The sequence below is a fragment of the Aythya marila genome, assembly GCF_965140915.1.
Source record: "Aythya marila genome assembly, chromosome: 2".
Classification (NCBI taxonomy): domain Eukaryota; kingdom Metazoa; phylum Chordata; class Aves; order Anseriformes; family Anatidae; genus Aythya; species Aythya marila.
This window is the reverse complement of record NC_139043.1, coordinates 23920345-23941439: the sequence shown is the minus strand read 5'-3', so window position 1 is coordinate 23941439 and position 21095 is coordinate 23920345. Positions and strand designations below refer to the sequence as shown.

The following is a 21095-nucleotide window of genomic DNA, read 5'->3' as shown; positions in this document are numbered from 1 at the left end:
CTCAATGATCTTGAGGTCTCTTCCAACCTAGATAATTCTGTGATTCTCTGATAGCTCACACTAATTCTACTAAGATATTTATGCTATTTTTAGTGTCACAGCTAAAAGCTCATTAATTAGGAATGCCAAAATGCACCTAAACACTGGAGTTTTGTTTTGCATTTCATCATTTGTCTCAGTTGTTAACTTTAGCCATTAAGACAAAAAAAAACAATCTGTTTCCATCACCACAATTCACTAACCCATGGCTGATTTTTCACGATGTGCTTTGGGATTAATTTTTTAGTATTTTACACAGTAATTAGCTACTCTGGGAGCAAACCCTCTCCAGGGGATCATTAATTAATTACAGTCATGTTGTTTATTAATGCATATTTCTCTTTTCCAAAACTGTACAGATAGGGTGAACATAATTTAGTCCCTTCTCTTAAAAACATAAATTAATAATTCTGTTTTACTGTACAATTAATCATGGCCCGGTTTTAAAACTTACCCAAGTTTGATCATGCAGAAGCCTAGGGGTGCCATTTTTATTTTATTTTTAATTTTTAGCATAATGAGCACAATCTTTTGAACTCTTCTATTGAAAAAGTTTGGTGATCAAGACAGAGCTTCATGAACAAGTTTGCAGGATGTAAGCTGTCCTGCCATTACAGAATGGAAGGTGCTCCACAACAAGAGCACGTAAAGGAGCAATTCCAGACAAATGAAAGAAAGGTAATATGAAGCTGTTTACACCTTAAGTTATGTATGTGATCACATGCCCATCCCAGACAGAAAACTGAAATACAGGTATGCCACACATTCAAAAATGCAAGTCATTCAGCTGTGCTTTGTTGGTGGCAGCTTTATGCCTAAACAACAACAACAAATAAATTATAGGTACAATATTACCCTTCCCATTAGGAATACAACCCCATTATCATCAACAGCTCTCAGACTCCTTCCTATAAATCAGGGGTAAGACCCTCAAGCACTAAAGCCAGGAATGACAACTAGGAGACCTTCTGACATCCAGTAAGATGTAATGAGAAATTCTGGTCACATTCTATTTCCATGACTATTTTCCATATGATATTTCTTAATACTAATGCCAGTTCCAACACCAGAAACATTCAGGAGCAAGCCTATAAACAGAGACATTCACCACAGGAAGCGTGTTATGACCACGCTTCAGATCAAGAATTTAGATGTTTCAACCAGTCCAGACTCACTTCTTAGAGCTCCACACTATGTGCATTTGTGAAGAGGATGAAACACGTCTGAAGAGCAACTAAATTAGAAAACTGAGGAAAATAAACACATGCAGTAAGTAATAAACGTAATGGGATATTCCCCCTTCCTTTAGGTTTACAGAGGAAAAAACACAAACTAACATCAGTATCTCCCCCCTCCTCCATACTGCCTAAAACCACTACTGATCATGACATAAAGAAAGTTGTTTGCTTTCCTTTAGCGCTGTCCTTCCCCCAGTTTTAAAAGTGTCCTTTAAAAAGAGAAAAATCAAGATATGGTGTAGAATTCCCCTCATTTGACAAAGCTCTGTGTTGTTTACTCTAGAGGATCAAGTGTTAGAGGCTTGGGGAAGGAAAGAAATGGGATTTTTCCAAAGGTACTTTAGACAGATGAGCGATGGATAGGAGCGGGCTTCTAAAGAAAAGCTTTTCATTACAAATGCAGAACCTTCACATCTGGATTTCTTTTAAGCTTTCATAAACAAGAGCTTTGAAACAGTACCTCTGACATTCTTTATAGAACTTGGACCACAAAAGCTTGCAATGCACTGTATGGAATTACATCTGAAGCAGATCACCTCTCCTCACAAAAACATTTAAAATATCATTGGTGTTTATATACAACATAACTAAAAGTCAATTGCTTGTGATACAAGTGACGCAAAAAGCTTCAAACAGATTGCAGAAAGAAGCTTGCAATAAAGCGCATGAATCACAGAACGGTTGAGGTTGGAAGGGACCTCTGGAGTGCCTTCCAATCTCCTGCTGCTCCAAGGATGGAGACTCCAAGACATCTCTGGGCAACTTGTGCCAGTGCTCTGCCACCCTCACAATAAGATGTTTCCTGATGTTCAGACAGAACCCCCTGTGTTTCAGTTTGTGTCCATCGTCTCTTGCCCCGTCACTAAGCACCACCAAAAACAGCCTGGCTCCATCTTCTTTGTACCCTTCCTTCAGGTATTTATATACGTTAAGATCCTCCCTGACCTCTCTCTTCTGCATGCTAAGCAGTCCCAGCTCTCTTGTCCTTTTCTTACAGGACGAATGCTCCACTACTTCAACCATCTTTGTGTCCCTTTGCTGGACTCTCTCCAGTAGGTCCTTGCCCATGTACTGGAGAGCCCAGAAATGGACCCAGCATTCCAGGTGTGGCCTCACTAGGGCTGAATAAAGGGGAAGAGTCACCTCCCTTCACCTGCTGGCAACTGTCATCCTGCTGCAGCCCAGGATATCATTAGACACCTTCACAGCAAAGGCACATTGATGGCTCATATTCAGATTGGTGTCCAACAGGACCCCCAGGGCTTTTTCTGAAAAGCTGCTCTCTTCCTGGTTGGTACCCAACGTAATCATTTTTAGGAAACAGTGTTGACTGGTCTTAGAGACAGAGTCACTTCTTTTCCCTGGTCTGGGTTTTATCTTGTACCCAGTTAAAGTTTGCAATGGATGCCTGCGGGATTTATTGTCGATGTTACTTTCCCTAGGAATGGTTCATGGCATTACTAATACACCAATGGACCATGAGCACACGTAGTATAGTCCTGGAGTTAAACAGGGGGGTTGCAACTCTCTGAAGTTCAATCTAATTCCTGCCTGTATCACTGATTGGCTATCCATGTTTTAAATTTTGAAGAAAGCTAAGAAACACACTCTGACTATAATTAATAGTTTCCCACTAAATAACTCTAATTCCATTTACGTTCTTTGGCAAAAGAAAAAGAAAATCAGATTTTGCCTTTCCCTCCAAGAGGCCTCCTCTCTGCATTTTTCACAAGAGATAGAAAGTCAGCAAGGAAGATAGTCATGGCATTCTTCCAAACTCTGACAATAAAATAAACAGGATTCACACAATTTTCCACAATGAGGACTCACTCACAGCAGAACATCTGCTCCAAAGTCTTACATCATCACTGAACCCTAGCAACCTCTTGAAATCCCTCCTTGGACTCACCAGCTTATCAGTGAGTATTAAACATACTCATGAGCTCTGCCAGGTTCTATAAGCATAGATTCAAATAGGTGTCCTGCCTGAAGCTTGACTGGTAACACCAAAATGAAAGATCACTTCAACTGTAAAAGTCCATGTTATTCCCACCACACTTATGGAAGACTTAAATAATATTAGTATTTACACTAAACCTACCAGTATCTCAATTAGAATATTGCTGATATTAATGCAGAAAACAACTTTCAGAAAAAGAGCTTCCCCAGCAAGGGTGTTCAAATATACAAGAATCATTTTTCTTAACAGTAACTTAGATTTTTACTTTTGATACAGTATTTTGCTAAGTATCATCACTTTGGGTTCAAATAAGCTTGAACATTATCTTATGTCCAAATATAATGCATGATTAAGTATTCTCTCCACAACACTCAAAATAACTGTTCTTGAGATATAAGAAATACACGTACTTAGTCTAATTTGTAACTGCTTGCTTACTTCAAACTTTGGTTTCAAAGACAAAAATATCATTTTCTTACTGAGTTGAACAGAAAAAGTCTGAAGTGTTACAGTATACCTTTCAAAGAGCAAGCAAATTGAGCATATCCCTTCATCTTCTCTGAGCTTCTATCACTACTTGACAATGGCCAGATGCCTCACATTTAACTGAGCCATGCTGCACTAATAAATAAATAAATAAAGCCTCTCAAGTACTTCTCCAGATGTTCTTCTCTGGTTTCTGGAATTCTGTGCATCTCCAAGGTCAGCATGAGAAGTCTGTAACATCCTGTTTCTAACTGGTAATTTCTTTTTATATATGTATATAGAGACTTTTTTTTTTCCTCCAGACAGAGCAAACCTGCAATCATGAGACATTTTGCATATCTAAAGAAACTAAGAATGATTAATTTGATGAATCAAAGAGGCATCATGCTTTGCATGGATAAGCTATTTTTTTTTTTTTTTGAACAAGTATAGATTACTATTGTAACTGTAAAACTGCATCAGTAATTGGCATCAGCAAAGCAGTGCAGGTTGGAGATCATTTGATAAGTGTGTCTAGAAAGCTAATAAATAAATGGAAGCCACCATCACTTCTGCCACTGCCCCACGGGACAGGCAACCCGCAGGTGCTCCCCTGCTCTCTCCGCCTGCTGTGTTTGGGATGCGTGGTCCCACCTCTGGCTGTGCTCCTGTGCTGCCTGCAGCTGCCTCTACAACTGGCAAGCACTTCAGTAGCAGCCCTGTCACCACGGACAAGGAAACCGTTCCAGTCTAAGAACAAGACCAACAAGAAGAAAGATAAATGGTGAACACTGATAATTACACTCTGAGACTAAGCCTTAAACAAAATCAGGCACAAAACAGAGGGGGAAAAATAAACACAGAAGAAATCCAAGAAGCATAAATATGCCTTAAGACTTAACTAAGAGCTACCGATGCTGTCTTTGGACTATAATGCAGTTTTGGTCACAGTACCGGATGAATTAAAGTGAAATGAAGCCAGAAACTGTTACAGGAAGACAACTGTTAATTCCAAATGATACAGAAGTTGTTTAACACACCAGCCCCATGTTGGGGGAAGGGAACTAGTCTTCTGACAAAACAAACAAAAAAAAAAAAACAGTTATCAAAAATAATGTGAAAAATCTTGTTTCTCTGTCAGGAAAAATCACTGTATGTTAATAAAGAGATGGAGATTAAAAACAAGGGAATACTGACTAAACACTACATCAGCTTCAATATATTCTTCTAACTGTTCTCTCTAACTGCCTAACAAAACAGTGAGGAAAAATGCTTTTGCTGAGAGGGAATTAGCTTAAGAAAATAATATGAACCAAAATATGTCTCCTAGTCTCAACACTGCTTCTTGCAACATCCTTAGGATAACAGAAAGCCTTCCAGATTTCAAAGCTGAAGGGCATCTCTGACCTAACTAATAACAGCAAGCGACCTCAAACAAATTTCCTGAGACTGTTACATTTTCAAAACTGTAGTCAGAAAACAAGTTCAAGAACAGCATGAAGCCAGCCTCAGGTATGGTTTCAGGATCAGCTTGCCACAGATCCAATGAAACAGTTCCAGTGGAGGAAAAGGAAGACAAACAATCCATTAAGGTAAAATTAGTACTGACCATGATTCTGCACAATTAAAAGTCCACCAGTAACAAGAATTTCATTTTACTGTAACAGAAAGAGGAAAACTCCTCAAGCGTGTATGTATGGAAGTACATCATCTTGCATAGAGTATTATCAGACACAGAAGTTCATGTACAGAGAAAAGCCCTACAGAGCATGTCAGCAGGAAAAAATATATATACATATATATCTATGTAAGCCACTGGTTTTCCTGGGCTTGCACAACACTGAACAGCTTCTAAAGCTAGTAACTTTGCTTCTATTTCTCAAGACTGAAAAAAATGAACATATGGATCCTACAGAGAAACTTAATTCAGATGAAGTAACTAGCTCAGGAGAACCCAATTCCAGTTCTTAATCAGAATTATTGATAATGACCATTACAAGGCCCTGTCAGTGGTCTTGCCACCATATTTTATCATTAAGTTTTCAGCAGTGTTCACTCTCAGTTGTGGTTATTAAATCACTGCCAGTATTTAACATTTAAATAACCTATAGTACTCGCATTTGAATCACAAAATATAGTTTGAAAACTGCTGTACCTGGAAAAAGCAAAAGAAGTACTAGCAGCTGGCACTGAAATACAAAACTTTGCTGGAAGAGGAAAGAGATAAACAAACACTAGAATAAATAGAGAAAGAGGCGTAGGGCAATGACAATTTTTTTAGGCCTTAATATCATCATCAAAATGGCATTGCATCTTGCACATAAAATATATTTTGCTTAAATAAACAAGCATAACCTGCAATCTCCCTTCTTCTTTCTTCCACATAAATAAGCAAGAGATGTCAACTGACTCACAACCTTCATTACTGTGGATGGGATCCTGCAAATACGCAGTTATCGATGACACTGTAACACATCAGATGAGGCATCATACACACAGAATTTCTTAGGAAAGAAAAAAAAGACAGAAGCCATTTATTTTCATTTAGATTCTTTCAAGAGAAGAACATTTAAATATAGTCATGTTTGCTAGTACTGTGGCTTGAAGAAATAATAAAAAAGCAATAAAGTCTAAGTACAAGGAAAGTAGGAAAGAGAACCATCAAGAAGGACACACAATTATTCCTTCTTTTGCAACTCAGACTACCCAGCAAGGTCAAGAACAAGAAGCTACTGATCCCATATGTAATGTACTCTGTTTGGTAGATAAAACAAAGCAGAGTAACAAATAAATTACTACATCCCATCTATCCAAAGAAAATAAACTGCAGGATTTACACATAAGTGCACTTCACCAAAATTTTAGCAGCTTACATTCAGACTCCACATCTCTCGAATGCATATACCCACTTGTCTGATTCACAGAAACATCCCCCACACAAATACATGTGCCCAAGTGAGAGAAGTAGACCTGGAAACTCATCTCATTTTATAATGTTTCTGATATCTAAAACATTTCCAAACTGGCCAGAACATAGGTTAAAATTCTTATATGCCAGCATTTTGGCCAGATCCTCACAGGTCACTGCCATAGGCATGGATTCAGATCACGTTCTGATCTTTTGCCTCGTCTTTTTCCAAAGAAGAATTAAGCAAAAGACACATACACATTAACTGTTGACATGAACACTTCTTCCATCCGATACCCATAGGAGAAGGGAAAGCAGAGAAGGGGAGTAAGCAGTTTCATGGTTGACTTGGCCTTTTTTTTTTTTTTTTTAAACAAAATGTAAATAACGTACACTTTCTGAAAGGCAACTGGATGTGCTGTCAACAAACACGCCAGGCAGAAGAATGCACAATTCAACATGTGGCTTGCCAATCAACAGATTTAGTGTTGCTCCCGGATGAAAATCCTCCCCTGAACACAACAGAAAAGTTCTCAAATTTTGACTTCTTCAAACTCAGGTTTCCCACCAAGGTCAACTCCTGTTCTAAGTAAAAAGTCACCATGAAGTAAAACTGTAAACCTTCCAAACAGTCTCGGATTTTGCTTCAAAGCCTTGAAACTGAATGCAAGGGAGCAGCCATGCTCCAGTCAGTTTTACTCAGCTGCTTCTCTGCCATCTGCCAATTACTTATTAGTTTGCACTGTTGTTACGTAGGCCTGCTTCTGAGGCATCTCATGTTTTCCAGAACCCTCCTTTCTTCCACATGCAACACAGCACAGGGAAGTGACAGGAATCTCAAATAGTCATATAAAACAAGGAGTTTTGGTAGTTCTCTGAGAAGTTATGTGAGGCTTTCCAAAGTTTGCTTGTTTGTTTGTTTTTTAAGCCACGGGAAGTTTCACAAACAAGCATTTTTAGAAATGATGAAAGGGACATCTCTCACAGCCAATTGAGTAAGAAGCTGCCATACTCCAGTAGAAAGTGTGCTGTCTTACATCCATTCTCTTCATCCTCAGGCTCACCTGAAGCACATTTGTTAATTATATTATCAGTTTTCAAGAGGAAAGGATTATTCACTTTAAGCAGCTGAGAACATCTTTGTAAGAACTGAAGTGTTTATACTGTCCTGCTATAAACCCACACATAGTCATATTAAACATCCATCCGCAACTCAGATTCATACTTTGTTAGAAAGGCCTTAAAGCCCAGCATATGGCAACAACAATGAGAAAATCTGCAGGGCAAGCTGCTCTTCGAGCCCTCTCTCTCTAGAGAGCCACTGAACCAACACCATCAGCAGTGTACACAAACAGTACTGAAGGTAAGAAGAAGTTGAGCTATGAGAGGTAAGAACACAGACCCAACCAAATCACTTCCCAGGAAATCTCCTTTGTAAAGGAAAGGCCCTGGAGACATCATCCCCACCCATTCTCTCTCGCAAAGGTGGCAGACTGGAAAAATCTCAACAACACAAAGACCTTGTTGTGAATCCAAGCATTACATAAACAAAGACAGGCCTCCTGCAGGAACCATCAGATTGTTGAGCTTTTACTTCCCTCTTCCCCCCAAAAATTTTTTGTCTATGTTATGTCCCAAGTGATAATTCAGTCCTGGAAGTTACTGCTAGTGAATTTATCTTCTGCCTGGAATTATATTTCCTCTCATTTACTTTGTGACGTATGTCTGAGCAGACATCTCTCAGGATGTTTCAATCAACTCTGTACATCTTTGGCAAGCTAATGTGAACCACCAGACAAAGATTTCTGACCCAGCTCCCTAGTTATTATTTAGAAACTGCTTCGACACCTATACTTCCATTTGCTTTTCAGATTTATTTATAGTTGTTTCTTTTTCCTAGCACTTCTTTCCAAATCTCTTTTCCCTCAGCCTTCATTCACATATCGTAACTGTTATCCATATTATTACCTGCTTGCCTCTGCTCCATGCAGATGTAAGCTGCCACCGGGAGTCATCATACACCCTATGCCAAACCTCAGCTCTCAGTGCTGATAACGCCCTCCCTCCACCCTCCCCAAAGATCTGCAGGCTAATCTTAAACATTATGCACAAAACACTTCTTTTAACCGCTCCTCTAGAACTTTCCACTACACAAATCAGTTCAGTAGTCACCAGTCCACTGATTCTTAAGTGTGAACAGTCACCAGGAAGCAGACAACCAGGCCATGGCTGTAATGATTTTGCAGTACCTTGAGCAATAAAGAACTACCCCACCCAGAGGAATAACAAGCAGCTTTCCAGAATCCTTTGTATCACATGCTCTTCCCTATGGCTGTCACACACCAACCTCACACTTTTAAGTCTCCCAGGTGTGAAACTATTAATGCTTATTCCAAGATACCACAAAAAGTAACATTAAGTCTCAAGAAGGCTAAATTTCTTTCTCCTCCACTTCTGTTGAAGACTCCCTGCTGCAGGAGGAGAAGGCAAAGGTATCATTCCATATCTATACTTTCCAATATCCACTGCTTTCTCAAGCTACTTACTATAAAGAAAACATTGAAAAAATGGCACAAATATTAGGTATTGTATTATGTTACGTATTGTATTATGTGCTTCCTGCATTACTGCATTCATATTCCTCTTGTTTATTCTTTACAGACCTCTACTTTTTTTCCTACTTACTTTTCTACTTTTTTTTTTTTTCCTGCTGTATCCTTCCTTTTAAATCTTTTAATTCAAAAAGTTCTCTACACAAGATTTCTGGTTCAAGCATAGATGTCTTTTAAACTAAGACTCTCAATGGCAACATCACACAGAAGGAATAGCCTTTTTGTTTTTGTTTTATTGAAAGAGAGGTTGCAAGAGCAAACGTATTGCAGAACCAAGAAGCAATTTGGCAAAACTCCTTCCCCTTTCACAGACTTCCACTTCAAAAACACAGAAGTTGTTCCATGAATGAAACAATTAAATAAATGAAGTTCAGTTTCCTCATGCCTGGAGACTACAAATGAAGTAAGGAGTGGAGGAGTATTAAGGATTTTACTGAGGTCCAAGTATTCATAACCCTTCCACACAGATTCTCTTATATTTACATGACCTTGCATTCCAGCCTTTCATTCAGAGGAGATTCTTATCTCTGTCCCTCAGCCAACTCACATGCTTTTTCGTCAAGTATCTGGAAGGCCACTGCTGGCCAACCTCAAAATTACTGGGAGGAGTCAGAAAGGATTATGTATGTGGCAGGCACAATCACAGTATTTCATAAGAAACCCTACAGTTACTTTTCTGATATGCTCTTGAAACTGAACAAAATATAGCTAAACAACAGCAATACAACTCAATACATAAAAAAATAATCCCATAAATGATTCTGAGATTTTAGATTATTTCACTTTGATTTCATTATGACGTTGATGTTAATTCAGCCAGTGTGCATACATATGACTAAAGGTCTTAAATTACAATTTAAGGGCTCAGAGAAACTGCTAACAAACAGAAGAACAAGAATGAACAGCTCAAGACTAACAATAATTTAGAAATAAATCATAAATGCAAGTAGCTAAGCAAAGGAACAGGTTACGAGCGTTGTGATGGGCTTAGTCACAATATCAACACTGGGTGTCACTCCAACAAATATGCTGCAATTCAGCTACACGCAATTGGCCTCAATCACATTCAAGTGAAAAAGAAAGTAGTTGCACCTTTATAAGACACAGTGGCCAAATTCCACAGTTCTTTTTATGCTAAAAGTTCACAAGCATCAAAATAATCCTGCAGAGTTGGAAGTTATTACTTGTAACAGAGAAAACTACTGGAACACACACAAACACACAAAAAAGGTTCACTCAAAGGCCAAACATTTGTTTATAGATGGCTCTTTACATGTATCACTACACCTTGTAGGTGTTTACCTCATATCTTCCTATCCAGAGTAGATAATGAGGCAGCGCATTGCACATAATCCCATCTCAATGTTTTGCCTGAAAGAGTGAAACAGATGCTTTCTGTACCAAAATCTGCACTCAGAGAGAAGGGAAGATCCTTGGATTTAGGTTAGGTTGCTCCAAGAAGTAGGACAACTATCTTTTGCACTTGGCCTTCTTCAGAGAGCAGGTAACAGTATTTCAGAACACAAGAAGATGGAAAAACTCTGCTTACTTCCTGTTGTTCAAAGTAACCCTGAAAACAGGCAAGAACGTGCCGCACACCCCACCCCCAAATTGTGATATTTCATTCTGCAAGAATCTGATCCATAAACAACTGAAAACAATGAGAACTTCTCACTGACTTCAGTAGGTATTGGATCAAGCCTATGTTCCAGTTGTCAAAAGGTGATTAGTAAGCACTGGTATGATAAAAAGGAAAAGTCAAACTTTAAAGACAACATAAAAAGTGGCCTGTATCTCACTCATTTATTCACAGGAGTCTCTGGAAGATGCCATAAATTCTAATGAAGGCAAATAGGATATAAATGGATTTGAAGTTCCATATCAATTAAACCGTTTACACAGACTGAAGTAAAGGCTAGCAGCATATATATTCTTTTTTCTTATCATTTGAAATTTAATCAAAGCAACATAAAAGCAGGTACAAAAGAGTGACAAATCCTACACTACTCCTTTGTGCTACTGCTGTGCTCTAAGCTTATGGGCAGGACTAAATGCACTGAAAAGATCACTATAACACTTCAGGAACAACTAAAATTATATCCTGGCATGCATCTTACTCATAGGCTTTGTTGTTCTTGATGATTCTTTTGGTCCTAATTTGCTAGACAGATTAATTTCATAACGCACAGAAAGCAATTATGTGACACACTTACCTGCCATGTTTGATATCTCAATTCTTAGTAGTTTCTCTTCAAAATAAAGACTTCCTGCAGCGTTGTACATTTCTGAACTACTGCATGCAAGTGTAAAGTAGGTATAAAAAGATCTTCTAAACAAGCTCTTTTTTTCCTCCACATATCCCAAAGGATAAACAAGTAAGAGCCTGATGCAACACATAAAACATGCAGAATAATCTGACAACTGACTTACCAGCAAACCCAGACCTTGCAACTCTAGAAAGGTCTTCTTTATGCCATTTTCCCTCTCCCCTCAGAGATTTCAGGTCCTTTATAGTCTGCTTTTGCTACTGGTGCTTTGGTCACAGTTTGAATGGCTAAAACCATGAATTCTCCTTCTCCATTGAGATTGATTGGCCATACCATTTTTCATAATAAAGCCTAAAAAGTTGAGACAAAACACTACCAAAATAACTACTTCCTCTCTCCCCTTTTCATCTGATATTCCCATTTCGTGTCATCATAACTCTGTTCATAACTGCATTCCTGGCAATACCAATACTAGGTATACTAGCCAGAAGACTAGAATTCTTTCCTTTTATATCATGCCATGGTCTGAATAGTGTTTTTCAGGAGAGCCTTCTGAGACCAACAAATGTGCTCACTTCTCTGCTTGTTAAGTGCCCTCTCCCTTAGAAGTATGTAACTACAATCAAGTACACTACGGTCACTAAAGACTGTTTTATTTTCTGATTTGAAGGATGTTTGAAAAGAAAGGAATTAAGTGATACATGGTACAGTCCATTGGATTCGTACTTAAGGCTAGATGATTGCCAAGAACTGCTTCATTTAATTTGAAGAGATTAATGAGGACAACATAAAAACTATGCCCAGGTTTCTTCCTTCCAATAAGTGTCACCTAAAACTATGGAACTGACTGATACTAACATCACACCAAACTCTTCCATACTTACAGGAGATGGAAGAAAATTCTTTTGTGCATTTTTCCCACTAGCATTCTCTTGCAACCACTGCAGTAAGTCACATGAACAATACATCTGATTCCATTAAAAACATATCTGACATTTTTTCCCCCACACACACACACCTAAATTTAAATAGAAAGCACATTCAAGTTGTCTCCTGTTCAAACAGAAAGCCAAGTTTAAAAAAAAAAAAAAAAAAAACCATATACAACCTGTAGATAAACAATCCTGTGGAAGGGGAAGAGACAGAAGAATTGCCATCTTTGTAAAACAGCATTTTTAAATTTTTATAGATCCTTTCAAATTCTGTATCAAATATAATACAAGGTACTTATTGGGTAGGTTATAGCACAGATATAACACTGAAGCATTCAGAATAAAGAAAGCACTGAACAAAAATAGACCAGATTTGTGAAAGAAGGATTCAGAGCCTATCAACCACTTATCAAAACAGTCATAACTTTAAAAAGGCATCAAGTTCTAACAGTGCTGTAGCAGAACTGCAATAGTCAGGACCACTGACATACAAGGGTTTCGGACACGGTCCAACTCCAGGGTCTTCGCTCTAGACATAAGAGGGGCTGAGCTGTATTCAAACAGCCAGCAACATGCCAGAAAAGTTTAAAACATTTGTATTGCTATTAGTGAATTTCAGCAGAGGAGTATAAAATTTCAAGTGATCTGTTCAGAAAGAGATGAAGTCTGATTTGATCCAGAATCAAGGGCATTACATCACCATTTATTTCAGAATCTGGCATTACTCACCAGCTATCTCACTGTAATCAGCCAAGACTTAAGCTTACTGCATCCAACAAGGAGGACATGGAATGGCCAGAAGTATAACATCAACGCTTGAAAATATTACTGTTTGTTTCCAGCTAAGGTGGTGGAGCGCAGTAGCAGTACAGGGCAAGCACTGACTTCAATACTGACAACTCATCACACTAAGACCTATACCTGTTCCTGCATAAACTCGTGTTGCAGGACAACTAACACTAACCTGAACCTCTCAAAGCCTGTCATAAATAAATCGAGCACAAATTGTGTGCAGCATATTTTAAAAATTAACACGTATCATATTGCAGATAGGACAGACCTCGAACACAACTGCAGTGAATAATCAAGTATCAGTTTTACCACTCCAGCTAGCTGTTGGTTGTGTGTGTGTGTGTGTGTGTTTCAATTTCACAAGTAGCACCTATTTCAATTGAGATATTCAATATGAAGACAGTGCAGCAGCACTTTATATGGCATTCTCTCAAGAATTACATTTTTATATTGTCTGCATACCTACAAGAACTCCTGTACATAAAGTCCTATAAAGTATTTGCTTGGCATGCACCATTTCTCTGTACGTAACTTTTTTTACATGAACACTATTCATATGACTTTTCAGTTTTATTATATTCAAGGAAACAAGCATTCCATTCAGAGCCCTCAACCAACAAATTCATCTGGTAGTTATTTGGGAAATGAAAACATGTTCAAGCAATATGCATGTATTAACACATATGCATGTAGTAACACTACTGTCTGTGGGTCTCCAAGCACTAGTGAGAAATAATAAGGCAGATTTGGACTATGTGAGGTACACAGATATTTAACCTACCTCATCAAAGCTGCTATCTTCTTTCTTCAAGGCTTTAAAAATAAAAGGAAAAAAAAGAAATAGTTATCTGTACTGCATTTCAATGAGCACAAAACAACTAACTCCAGGAAAGAGAAAAACAGAGCAACATTTTCCTGTCATACTATGAAAGAACATGCTGGCGTGAATAACAATTTTATACTCAAAATATGAAACTAAATGGAATGTAGGACTGCACAGCATGTTTCCAAGAAACTAAATTTACATATTTATGAAAAATATTATCCTTCCAGGTTATGGAAAGTAAAAGTCCACAAGTTTCTTTAATTCTTACTGAGCATTTTATGGAGAGCCTGACTGAACTTCATAAAGCAAAAGCATAATAAACACCTAAATGCCTATTCAGCTTGTCAAGTACTAAATCTTTATATTGAAGTATGAATTGTAGCAGGCTTTTGGTGTTTTTCTTTAAACCACATGACTTGCATCAAAACAGATGATATTTCTGTCTTTCTTACACTATTAACTAGCACAAAATCAACAAAAAAGGAAGCATGAAAACCGTACCAAAATCACATGAACTGGTGAAGCGAGACAGACATGAATAGTTCTAAAGTTGTAGCAAGCATTAATCTGATGAAACTTTTTTTTTTCCTTCAGCATACTGGATATCTTTACTGAAGCGAGAACACAATTTAACTTCTCCAAATCTCCACTGGAACCATATCACTCAGACGGCAGAAGACCTTTCTTTGCTTTGCACACCACAGGGATTGGGCACTGCACCCTTAAATTGCTCTTCGTTGACTTTTCTTGAAGAGTTAAAATATGACAAACCACTGAGCTGATGATTGCACTATTTCTTTTCCATTTATTAGTGAATGTCTGCAACTCGACAGAGGTAACCTGAATGACCATAGACCCAGACAGCTCCTAACCATGTAAGCAATATAAAGTTTCTTACACCTAAATTTCACTGATTCCAGCAGTGCCCAGCACCTTTAAGGATCTAGACTTCAGTAGTTTTCCTTTTTCAGGTGCTCCTTCTCCCTTCAAATCACTTGAGTTTCTAATCCACTATCTCTTCCAAACCCTGTCTTCAGAAACAAAAGCTTAAAATAAAATAAAACCCCCAAACCATAGCAGCTGTACCACAGGGATAACTGAGGCAGGTGAGCTCTGCATTGTCACAGGACAGCACTGCAGGAAAGTGTTGCAGCTCTGCAACCTCTGCCCCAGGCAGCAAGCTACAAATCACAGTTTTCCTTGCACAGGAAAGCACAGATGTTCCAGCCTTTGTTTGCTTTCATATTGGCATTTCTTTGGGACATGACAAATGTATTCCTCCATCTCTGAAAAAATCTCTGAAAATTACTGTTTTACAATTACTCATCTAGATTCCAGATTTCATGTTCAGAAACAAAAAATCTTAAAAAAAAAAAAAAAAAAAAAAAAAAAGATTTTGCTGAGAAGATTGAGGTGCACACACTGTATATTTCTATCATGAAATGCATTTTTACAGTCTTAAAGGCCTGACAAAACATCTTCAGACTGTCAGTCCCAAGTACCCAAAAATTATATGAGTTGGGACATAAAGAAAAGAGGAAAAAAAAAAAAAAAAACATGAACCAGTTTTTAAGAACACATTTTTAATCTTTTTATTTACTTCTCAGGTCACAAGGACATACAAGCTATAAATATGGAATATGATACACCTGGGTCATGCTGACAAGCTTTTGTCCCTCATGAAAACTCCTGACTTTCACAAGGCCAAAACATTCCAGGAATAACCAAACAACAGATAACCAACATAATTCACAACATAACAGAACAAGAAATGGGAATCTGTGATCCGCTGCATATTTCTGGCTTGTCTGTACTTTCACTTCTAACTTTGACTAAAACAGCTTTTCTAAATGAACCTTCAAAAATAAGAAAATGAGAGTCCTAGCCCCTCATTTAATCAGATTCTGCTTAACAGCACAATTATTAAATTCACATAGCATCTTAAAAAAAAAAAAAAAAAAATCAAGCCAGCATATTTTACACTCCTAACAACTAATGACATTATGAGCATGTTTTCTCATTAATGCAATCCTTTTTTGTAAGTTAAAAAAGCCTCTCAATTAAAAAAAAATAAACTGTTTAGAAATGCACTTCTCATTATCTCAGGTATGCCAGCTATGCAAGTGTACATTAGGGGAGATTAGTGGAGATAACCTTTGTATCAGTGAGGAGCTAGTAACAGCACATAGATGCTCAGAGCTGCCACAGAATACTTTTAGTGCACTGTGAACAACCTTCAGCAATGCTTCCTTTTTCTCAAACCTGGTGTTAGTTTTTGACTAAACAGATTGCATAAGAAAAAAAAAAATAACAACAAATCAAACAAACAAAAAGGTTAAATGCCATGAACTGAAAAAATCTCAAAATATGATTTTGGTACTATATTAACTTCTACAAATGCATAGCTACGAACTCTTTACATAACTAGCTACAAGATGATGATAATTTTATAAAATTACTCATTATTGATTTTCATTCCATAATTATCAAAGAGTAAAACTAAGAACCAAACCTAATAAAGGTTTAAATGCTAAAAGAAACAGGGAGTCAAATGAATCTCAGAAAGTTGGTTGACGTTTAGTATAATATGTTTGTGTACACATACAACAGTGTGTAAGCAAGGAAAGTAGAATTTATAAAGTAATTTGGCTGTTTGTGTTAGGGAAACATATCAATAAAAAGAATTCTGTACATTTTTGGATTCTTAGCACTGCAAGTTCTTCATGACGTGCTGAATTTTAAGAGATAACTCCTTGTAACACCAGAAAACTTCTGCCAGCAGAAATGGTGCATTAGCTGCAAAGAAGGTTAATTCTTCTGGAACTGTCAGCATGTAATTTCTGCAATAAAAGGCCATCCTGTCTATTTTAGAATATAGACTTCAGTTTAGCACCACAGGCCACATGCATTTTTTCCAACACACCACGGTGTCATATTGTGCTTTACCAGACTTGCAAATAGGACTGACAAGGCAATTGTCTAACTTTGAGCCTTGGGATGAAGGCTCAAAGGTAGACAATTTCACACATCACATTTTTTTAGCTCATAAACAGCAAAATGAACAGTCTTCATGCTAGGAACTCTGACAGCTATGGTCTGGATCAGCCAGCCTGCGTCATTGTGCAGGATGAGGATATACAATACAGACAAATTCATGACCCTCTGCCAGTTTCTGGATGCAGTGACTGAACTGTATCAGATCACAGTTAGGAAAACGGGCCAAGTCTGCTTGAGGCTACAGTTGGTACAAAATAATGGCTCCTTTCTGTGCCCCAGGGATAACTAAGCTGGTTTTAAATCTGCCTCCTCTTTTATCTAGAGATGCTGGGGGAAATACCCAGAACATCCATACCACATTTCATTTTTTTCTTCTTTTGGGAAATAGCTTCAAACGTTACTTAACTTACATACCATTGCACACTGGGAAAAGAAAAAAAAAATAATCAAGTTTTGAATTCCTTGCTGATACAGCCTCTCAAATAGAGTACTTTGAGTACTTTCTGGGGAGAAAGTGGTCTTGAAAGTAGTTCAGTGAGTATTAACTTACAAGCCCTTGCAAAAACACACTGCAAATGACATCTTGGATGCATTTCCACTCCTCTTATCAAAGAAGCTAACAGTAACATCAGGATCAAAATTAAGCGGTCTTGTAGCAGTAGAGGAATTGTATTTGACAGTTCAGATACTGCTAACACTGGGGGATGTCTGGTGCTGCTGCACTAGGGGAAGGTCCAGCTCACAGTTTGACTTGAATACCATGTTACTCTGGTATCACTTATGTGACTGTGTTCATAATGCTATTGTGTACTTGAACCTATGAAAAGATATCAACTGCAGCAGAAAGGGAAAAGTTTAAAGATCATCATAGATTCAAAATTGATTGTAACTGAACAGAAGACTGACAAGACTCAAGATTAAACACAGTAACTTGCTGATCTCACCAGGGAACACCTTATTGCCAAAAAGAGGTGTAAAATTAGAGCAACAAAAAGCCAGAAGACCTTTCCTAATGAGGCTTTGGTTTTCTCTCCTTCATTTCAAAACACAAGTGGAGCATGTGTTTTACCTGAGCATTTCCTGATACGCAAGTTAAGAGTGTTTTAAACAAAGTCTGGCTTTACTTGGGCTTATCTGTGGCTGTGGGTATCGGGGAGTGGACTAGGTCCAAACCTCACAGTGATAAATTAGAGTTTTTGCTCACAATGCAATCCCTGGTGTGATGGCCCAGCTATTAGAGCATCTGAGGATGGAGCAGTCATGCTGGTAGCAGCTGAGTTTAATGACAAAACAGCCACAACAAACAAACAAGGCAGCCTCCCGTGCTCCTGTGCTGCACAAAGAGCCAGGGTAAAGGGAAGATGTAACAGCATGTGTACCTCCAGCAGGCCAAAGCTCCCAAGGAAACTAAAATGTTTCATTTGTGAAAACGACAAGAGAGACAATGACCCAACAAAGCCACTAAAATGTGCAGAAACTAACACACAGAGAGGTTTTGATACTAAGAAGGCATTAAGGGGACTGTCACTGCTATGATAAAGTAGCACTCAAAATCCTTCCTTTGTTAATGACTTCCCCTGGCTAAAACCTGCCCACAGCCCTGTACAGGAGTGTCTGTGTGTGCGTACAGGCACACGAGTATGTGAGAGACCAAACACCCGACTCCTCTCTTTTAAATCAAACTTGCAAAATGTGTTTAAATGACATAAGATTGATTAGAGGTGAAAGCTATTTTCATATGGGCACAGAGAGATACGGAACTGCAACTTAATATTCACTTCAGAATTGAAACTTGACATTTACCCTTGAAATTCTTTTTTTACAAACATGAACTTTCAGTCATTACCATCTTTCAATCAGACAGAAAAAGACAGATAGCTGATTTCAAATGCTCCTCTACACTTCAGGTGTGCAGTCCCTAAAAGTTAGAGGCTGAGCAGCACACACACAACACGTGCCAAGCTACAGTGCCCACATACTTTAACAAGCCTCGTCGATGAGGCTGTTGAGGGAGGACCGAATGCCACAGCTCTGGGCACATCCTTCTCTCTCTCTGGGACAACGCAGCTCTGAAAGTAGAGCCATGCCCGACAGCCTGACCGACTGCAAGGGAAGGTGCCCTGATGGGACAGCCAAGGGGTGAGGGCTGCAGACAGCCCCTCTTCTGGTGGGACTACAAGGACAGCGGCTGCTGCATCCCCTCATCTGTTTTGGCCCCTGCCCTGCCTCCCAGCACAGCTCTCCCGCTACCTCAGCCCACAGCCCCCTCACACCTCACCCAGGTTACCCTCTCTCCCTGCCCAGCTGCACGGTGATGCTGGTGGCCGGTGTTAACGCTTTGAATGCTGAATGAAGCCCAGCATCATGCTGGGAATGAAGAGAAACACCGGCCCAAGCCCACCAGAGCAACTCTTTGGCATTGTTCTCAGGAACAGACCCTGGAGCAAAACGACCTGCTGTCAAAGCCAAGCGTGAGGCGGTGACACTGGGAGGTACCACGCTCGGCAGCGGCGCTCAGATAACGCTACCTCACGATGCTTTGCGCCGGCAAAAGCGCGACGAGGTTCAGCACCAGCCGACAGACAGACTTCTTTTGTCTGGCCTCCCAAATCCCTGCTCCAGCATTATCTGCCTCAGCATCTCATGCCTCAACTTAAAAGAATGCGCAGCCTGAACCAAAAATAAATGACCAGACCTGCAACAACACCACAAAAACAACTCCCTTTCCCACGTTTTTTCTCAAGGTTTCCCTTTGGCAACGGAGCCTACCCTCTGCCGGGCCAACTCAGCTCCAGCTCCACACTGCCCAGGGACCGTCCGGTGTTCCCCGGGCCTTACTTGTAGGAAACGTTTCCTGGGGGGACTGTGACGGCCCTAAAGCCCCCCACTCCACACTGAGCCCCCCGCGGGTGGAGTGGTGTGCACGGGGGAGCCCCTCAGCACCGTGGGCACCCCAGGACCTCCCCCAACACCCCAACATCACCCCACCACCACCACCCCATCACCCCATCCTCCCACCACCACCCCCCGTTCCCCCGCCCGGCCCCGGTCCCTCTCCCCCCTCCGGGCCCTCACCTATGCGGCTGAAGCTCTCCGACAAAGTTCTCCGCAACTTTTTCATCCTGCCGAGCTTCTCGGCGGACTGCGAGCCGATCATGGCACGCACGGCGGGCACCCCCTCCTCGCCAACCCCCGTCCCGGCTCCGGCACAGCCGGCACGACCCCTGCCCACTCTCCCCCCGGGAGCCCCCTAGCCCGGGGAGCTCCCTACCCGGTCCCGGTCCCCCCGGGGACGGAGCCCTAGGGAGCAGCAGCAGCGGCCGCGGGGCTCATAGCGCGGTGCCGGCCCCGCTCCCCGGGCTGCCCCGGCACGGCCCGAGGGGGGAGCCGGGGGCAGGCGGAGTGAGCGGAGGGGAGCGGGGAGCAGGGAGTGCGGCCGGGTGCGGGCACGGAGGGAGGCAGCAGGGAGGGAGGGGTGCGCCGGGAGAGAAAGGAGGAGGAGGAGGAGGAGGTGGAGGAGGAGGAGGAGGAGGAGAAGAAAGGCGGAGCCTGGCTGGGCAGGGGCGCCCCGCTCCGGGGCCGGGAGGAGGCGGCCGAGCCGGGCTGCAGCCAGCCCCGCCGGGATGAGCCGGGCTGCGGGGCGGTGTCCTCGGGCCGGGCTGGCCGGGAGGGGAAGCGTGAGCTGAAAGGGGAGAGACGGGGAGACAGCGGGCCGGCCCCGGGCCCCGTCCATCCCTCCCTCCATCCCCAACCCTCCCTCTATCCATCCATCCGATCCCTCCATCCATCCCCATCCCTCCCTCCCTCCTTCCGTCTATCCATCCATCTCCATCCATCCCTCCATCCATCCCCATCCCCATCCATCCCTCCCTCCCTCCACCAACAGCCCCGAGGCTCTGGCCCGAGGCATCACCCTGAGCCACTGCAGCAGGGGGACAAGGGTGCCTTGCCCCCCCAGGATGCACCCCAGCTCTCAAGTGGAAAGCTGGGCTTCTTCCCACGTGCACCCCAAAACACAGCTGGCCAACACGCCTGCATATGCGTTAGCCTGCAGCTTAA

General features: G+C 40.8%; 1 protein-coding gene across 3 annotated transcripts in view; it reads right to left on the bottom strand.

Moving 5' to 3' along the window:
* Window positions 1-20524, bottom strand: part of CDK14 (cyclin dependent kinase 14) — a 329577-nt gene extending 309053 nt beyond the window's left edge. For 2 of the 3 annotated variants that reach the window (XR_014317025.1, XM_082754727.1), the window contains exons 1-2: window positions 20112-20524; window positions 13995-14026 (exon numbers count right to left, since the gene is read on the bottom strand). Coding sequence is in view for 2 of the 3 variants with exons in the window: in XM_082754727.1 (XP_082610853.1) it covers window positions 13995-14026; window positions 20112-20193 (114 nt within the window). In the remaining variant the exon portion in view is untranslated. The remainder of the gene's footprint in view (window positions 1-13994; window positions 14027-20111) is intronic. The other variant, XM_082754726.1, reaches the window with a different exon arrangement.
* Between the last annotated feature and the right edge of the window lie 571 nt (window positions 20525-21095).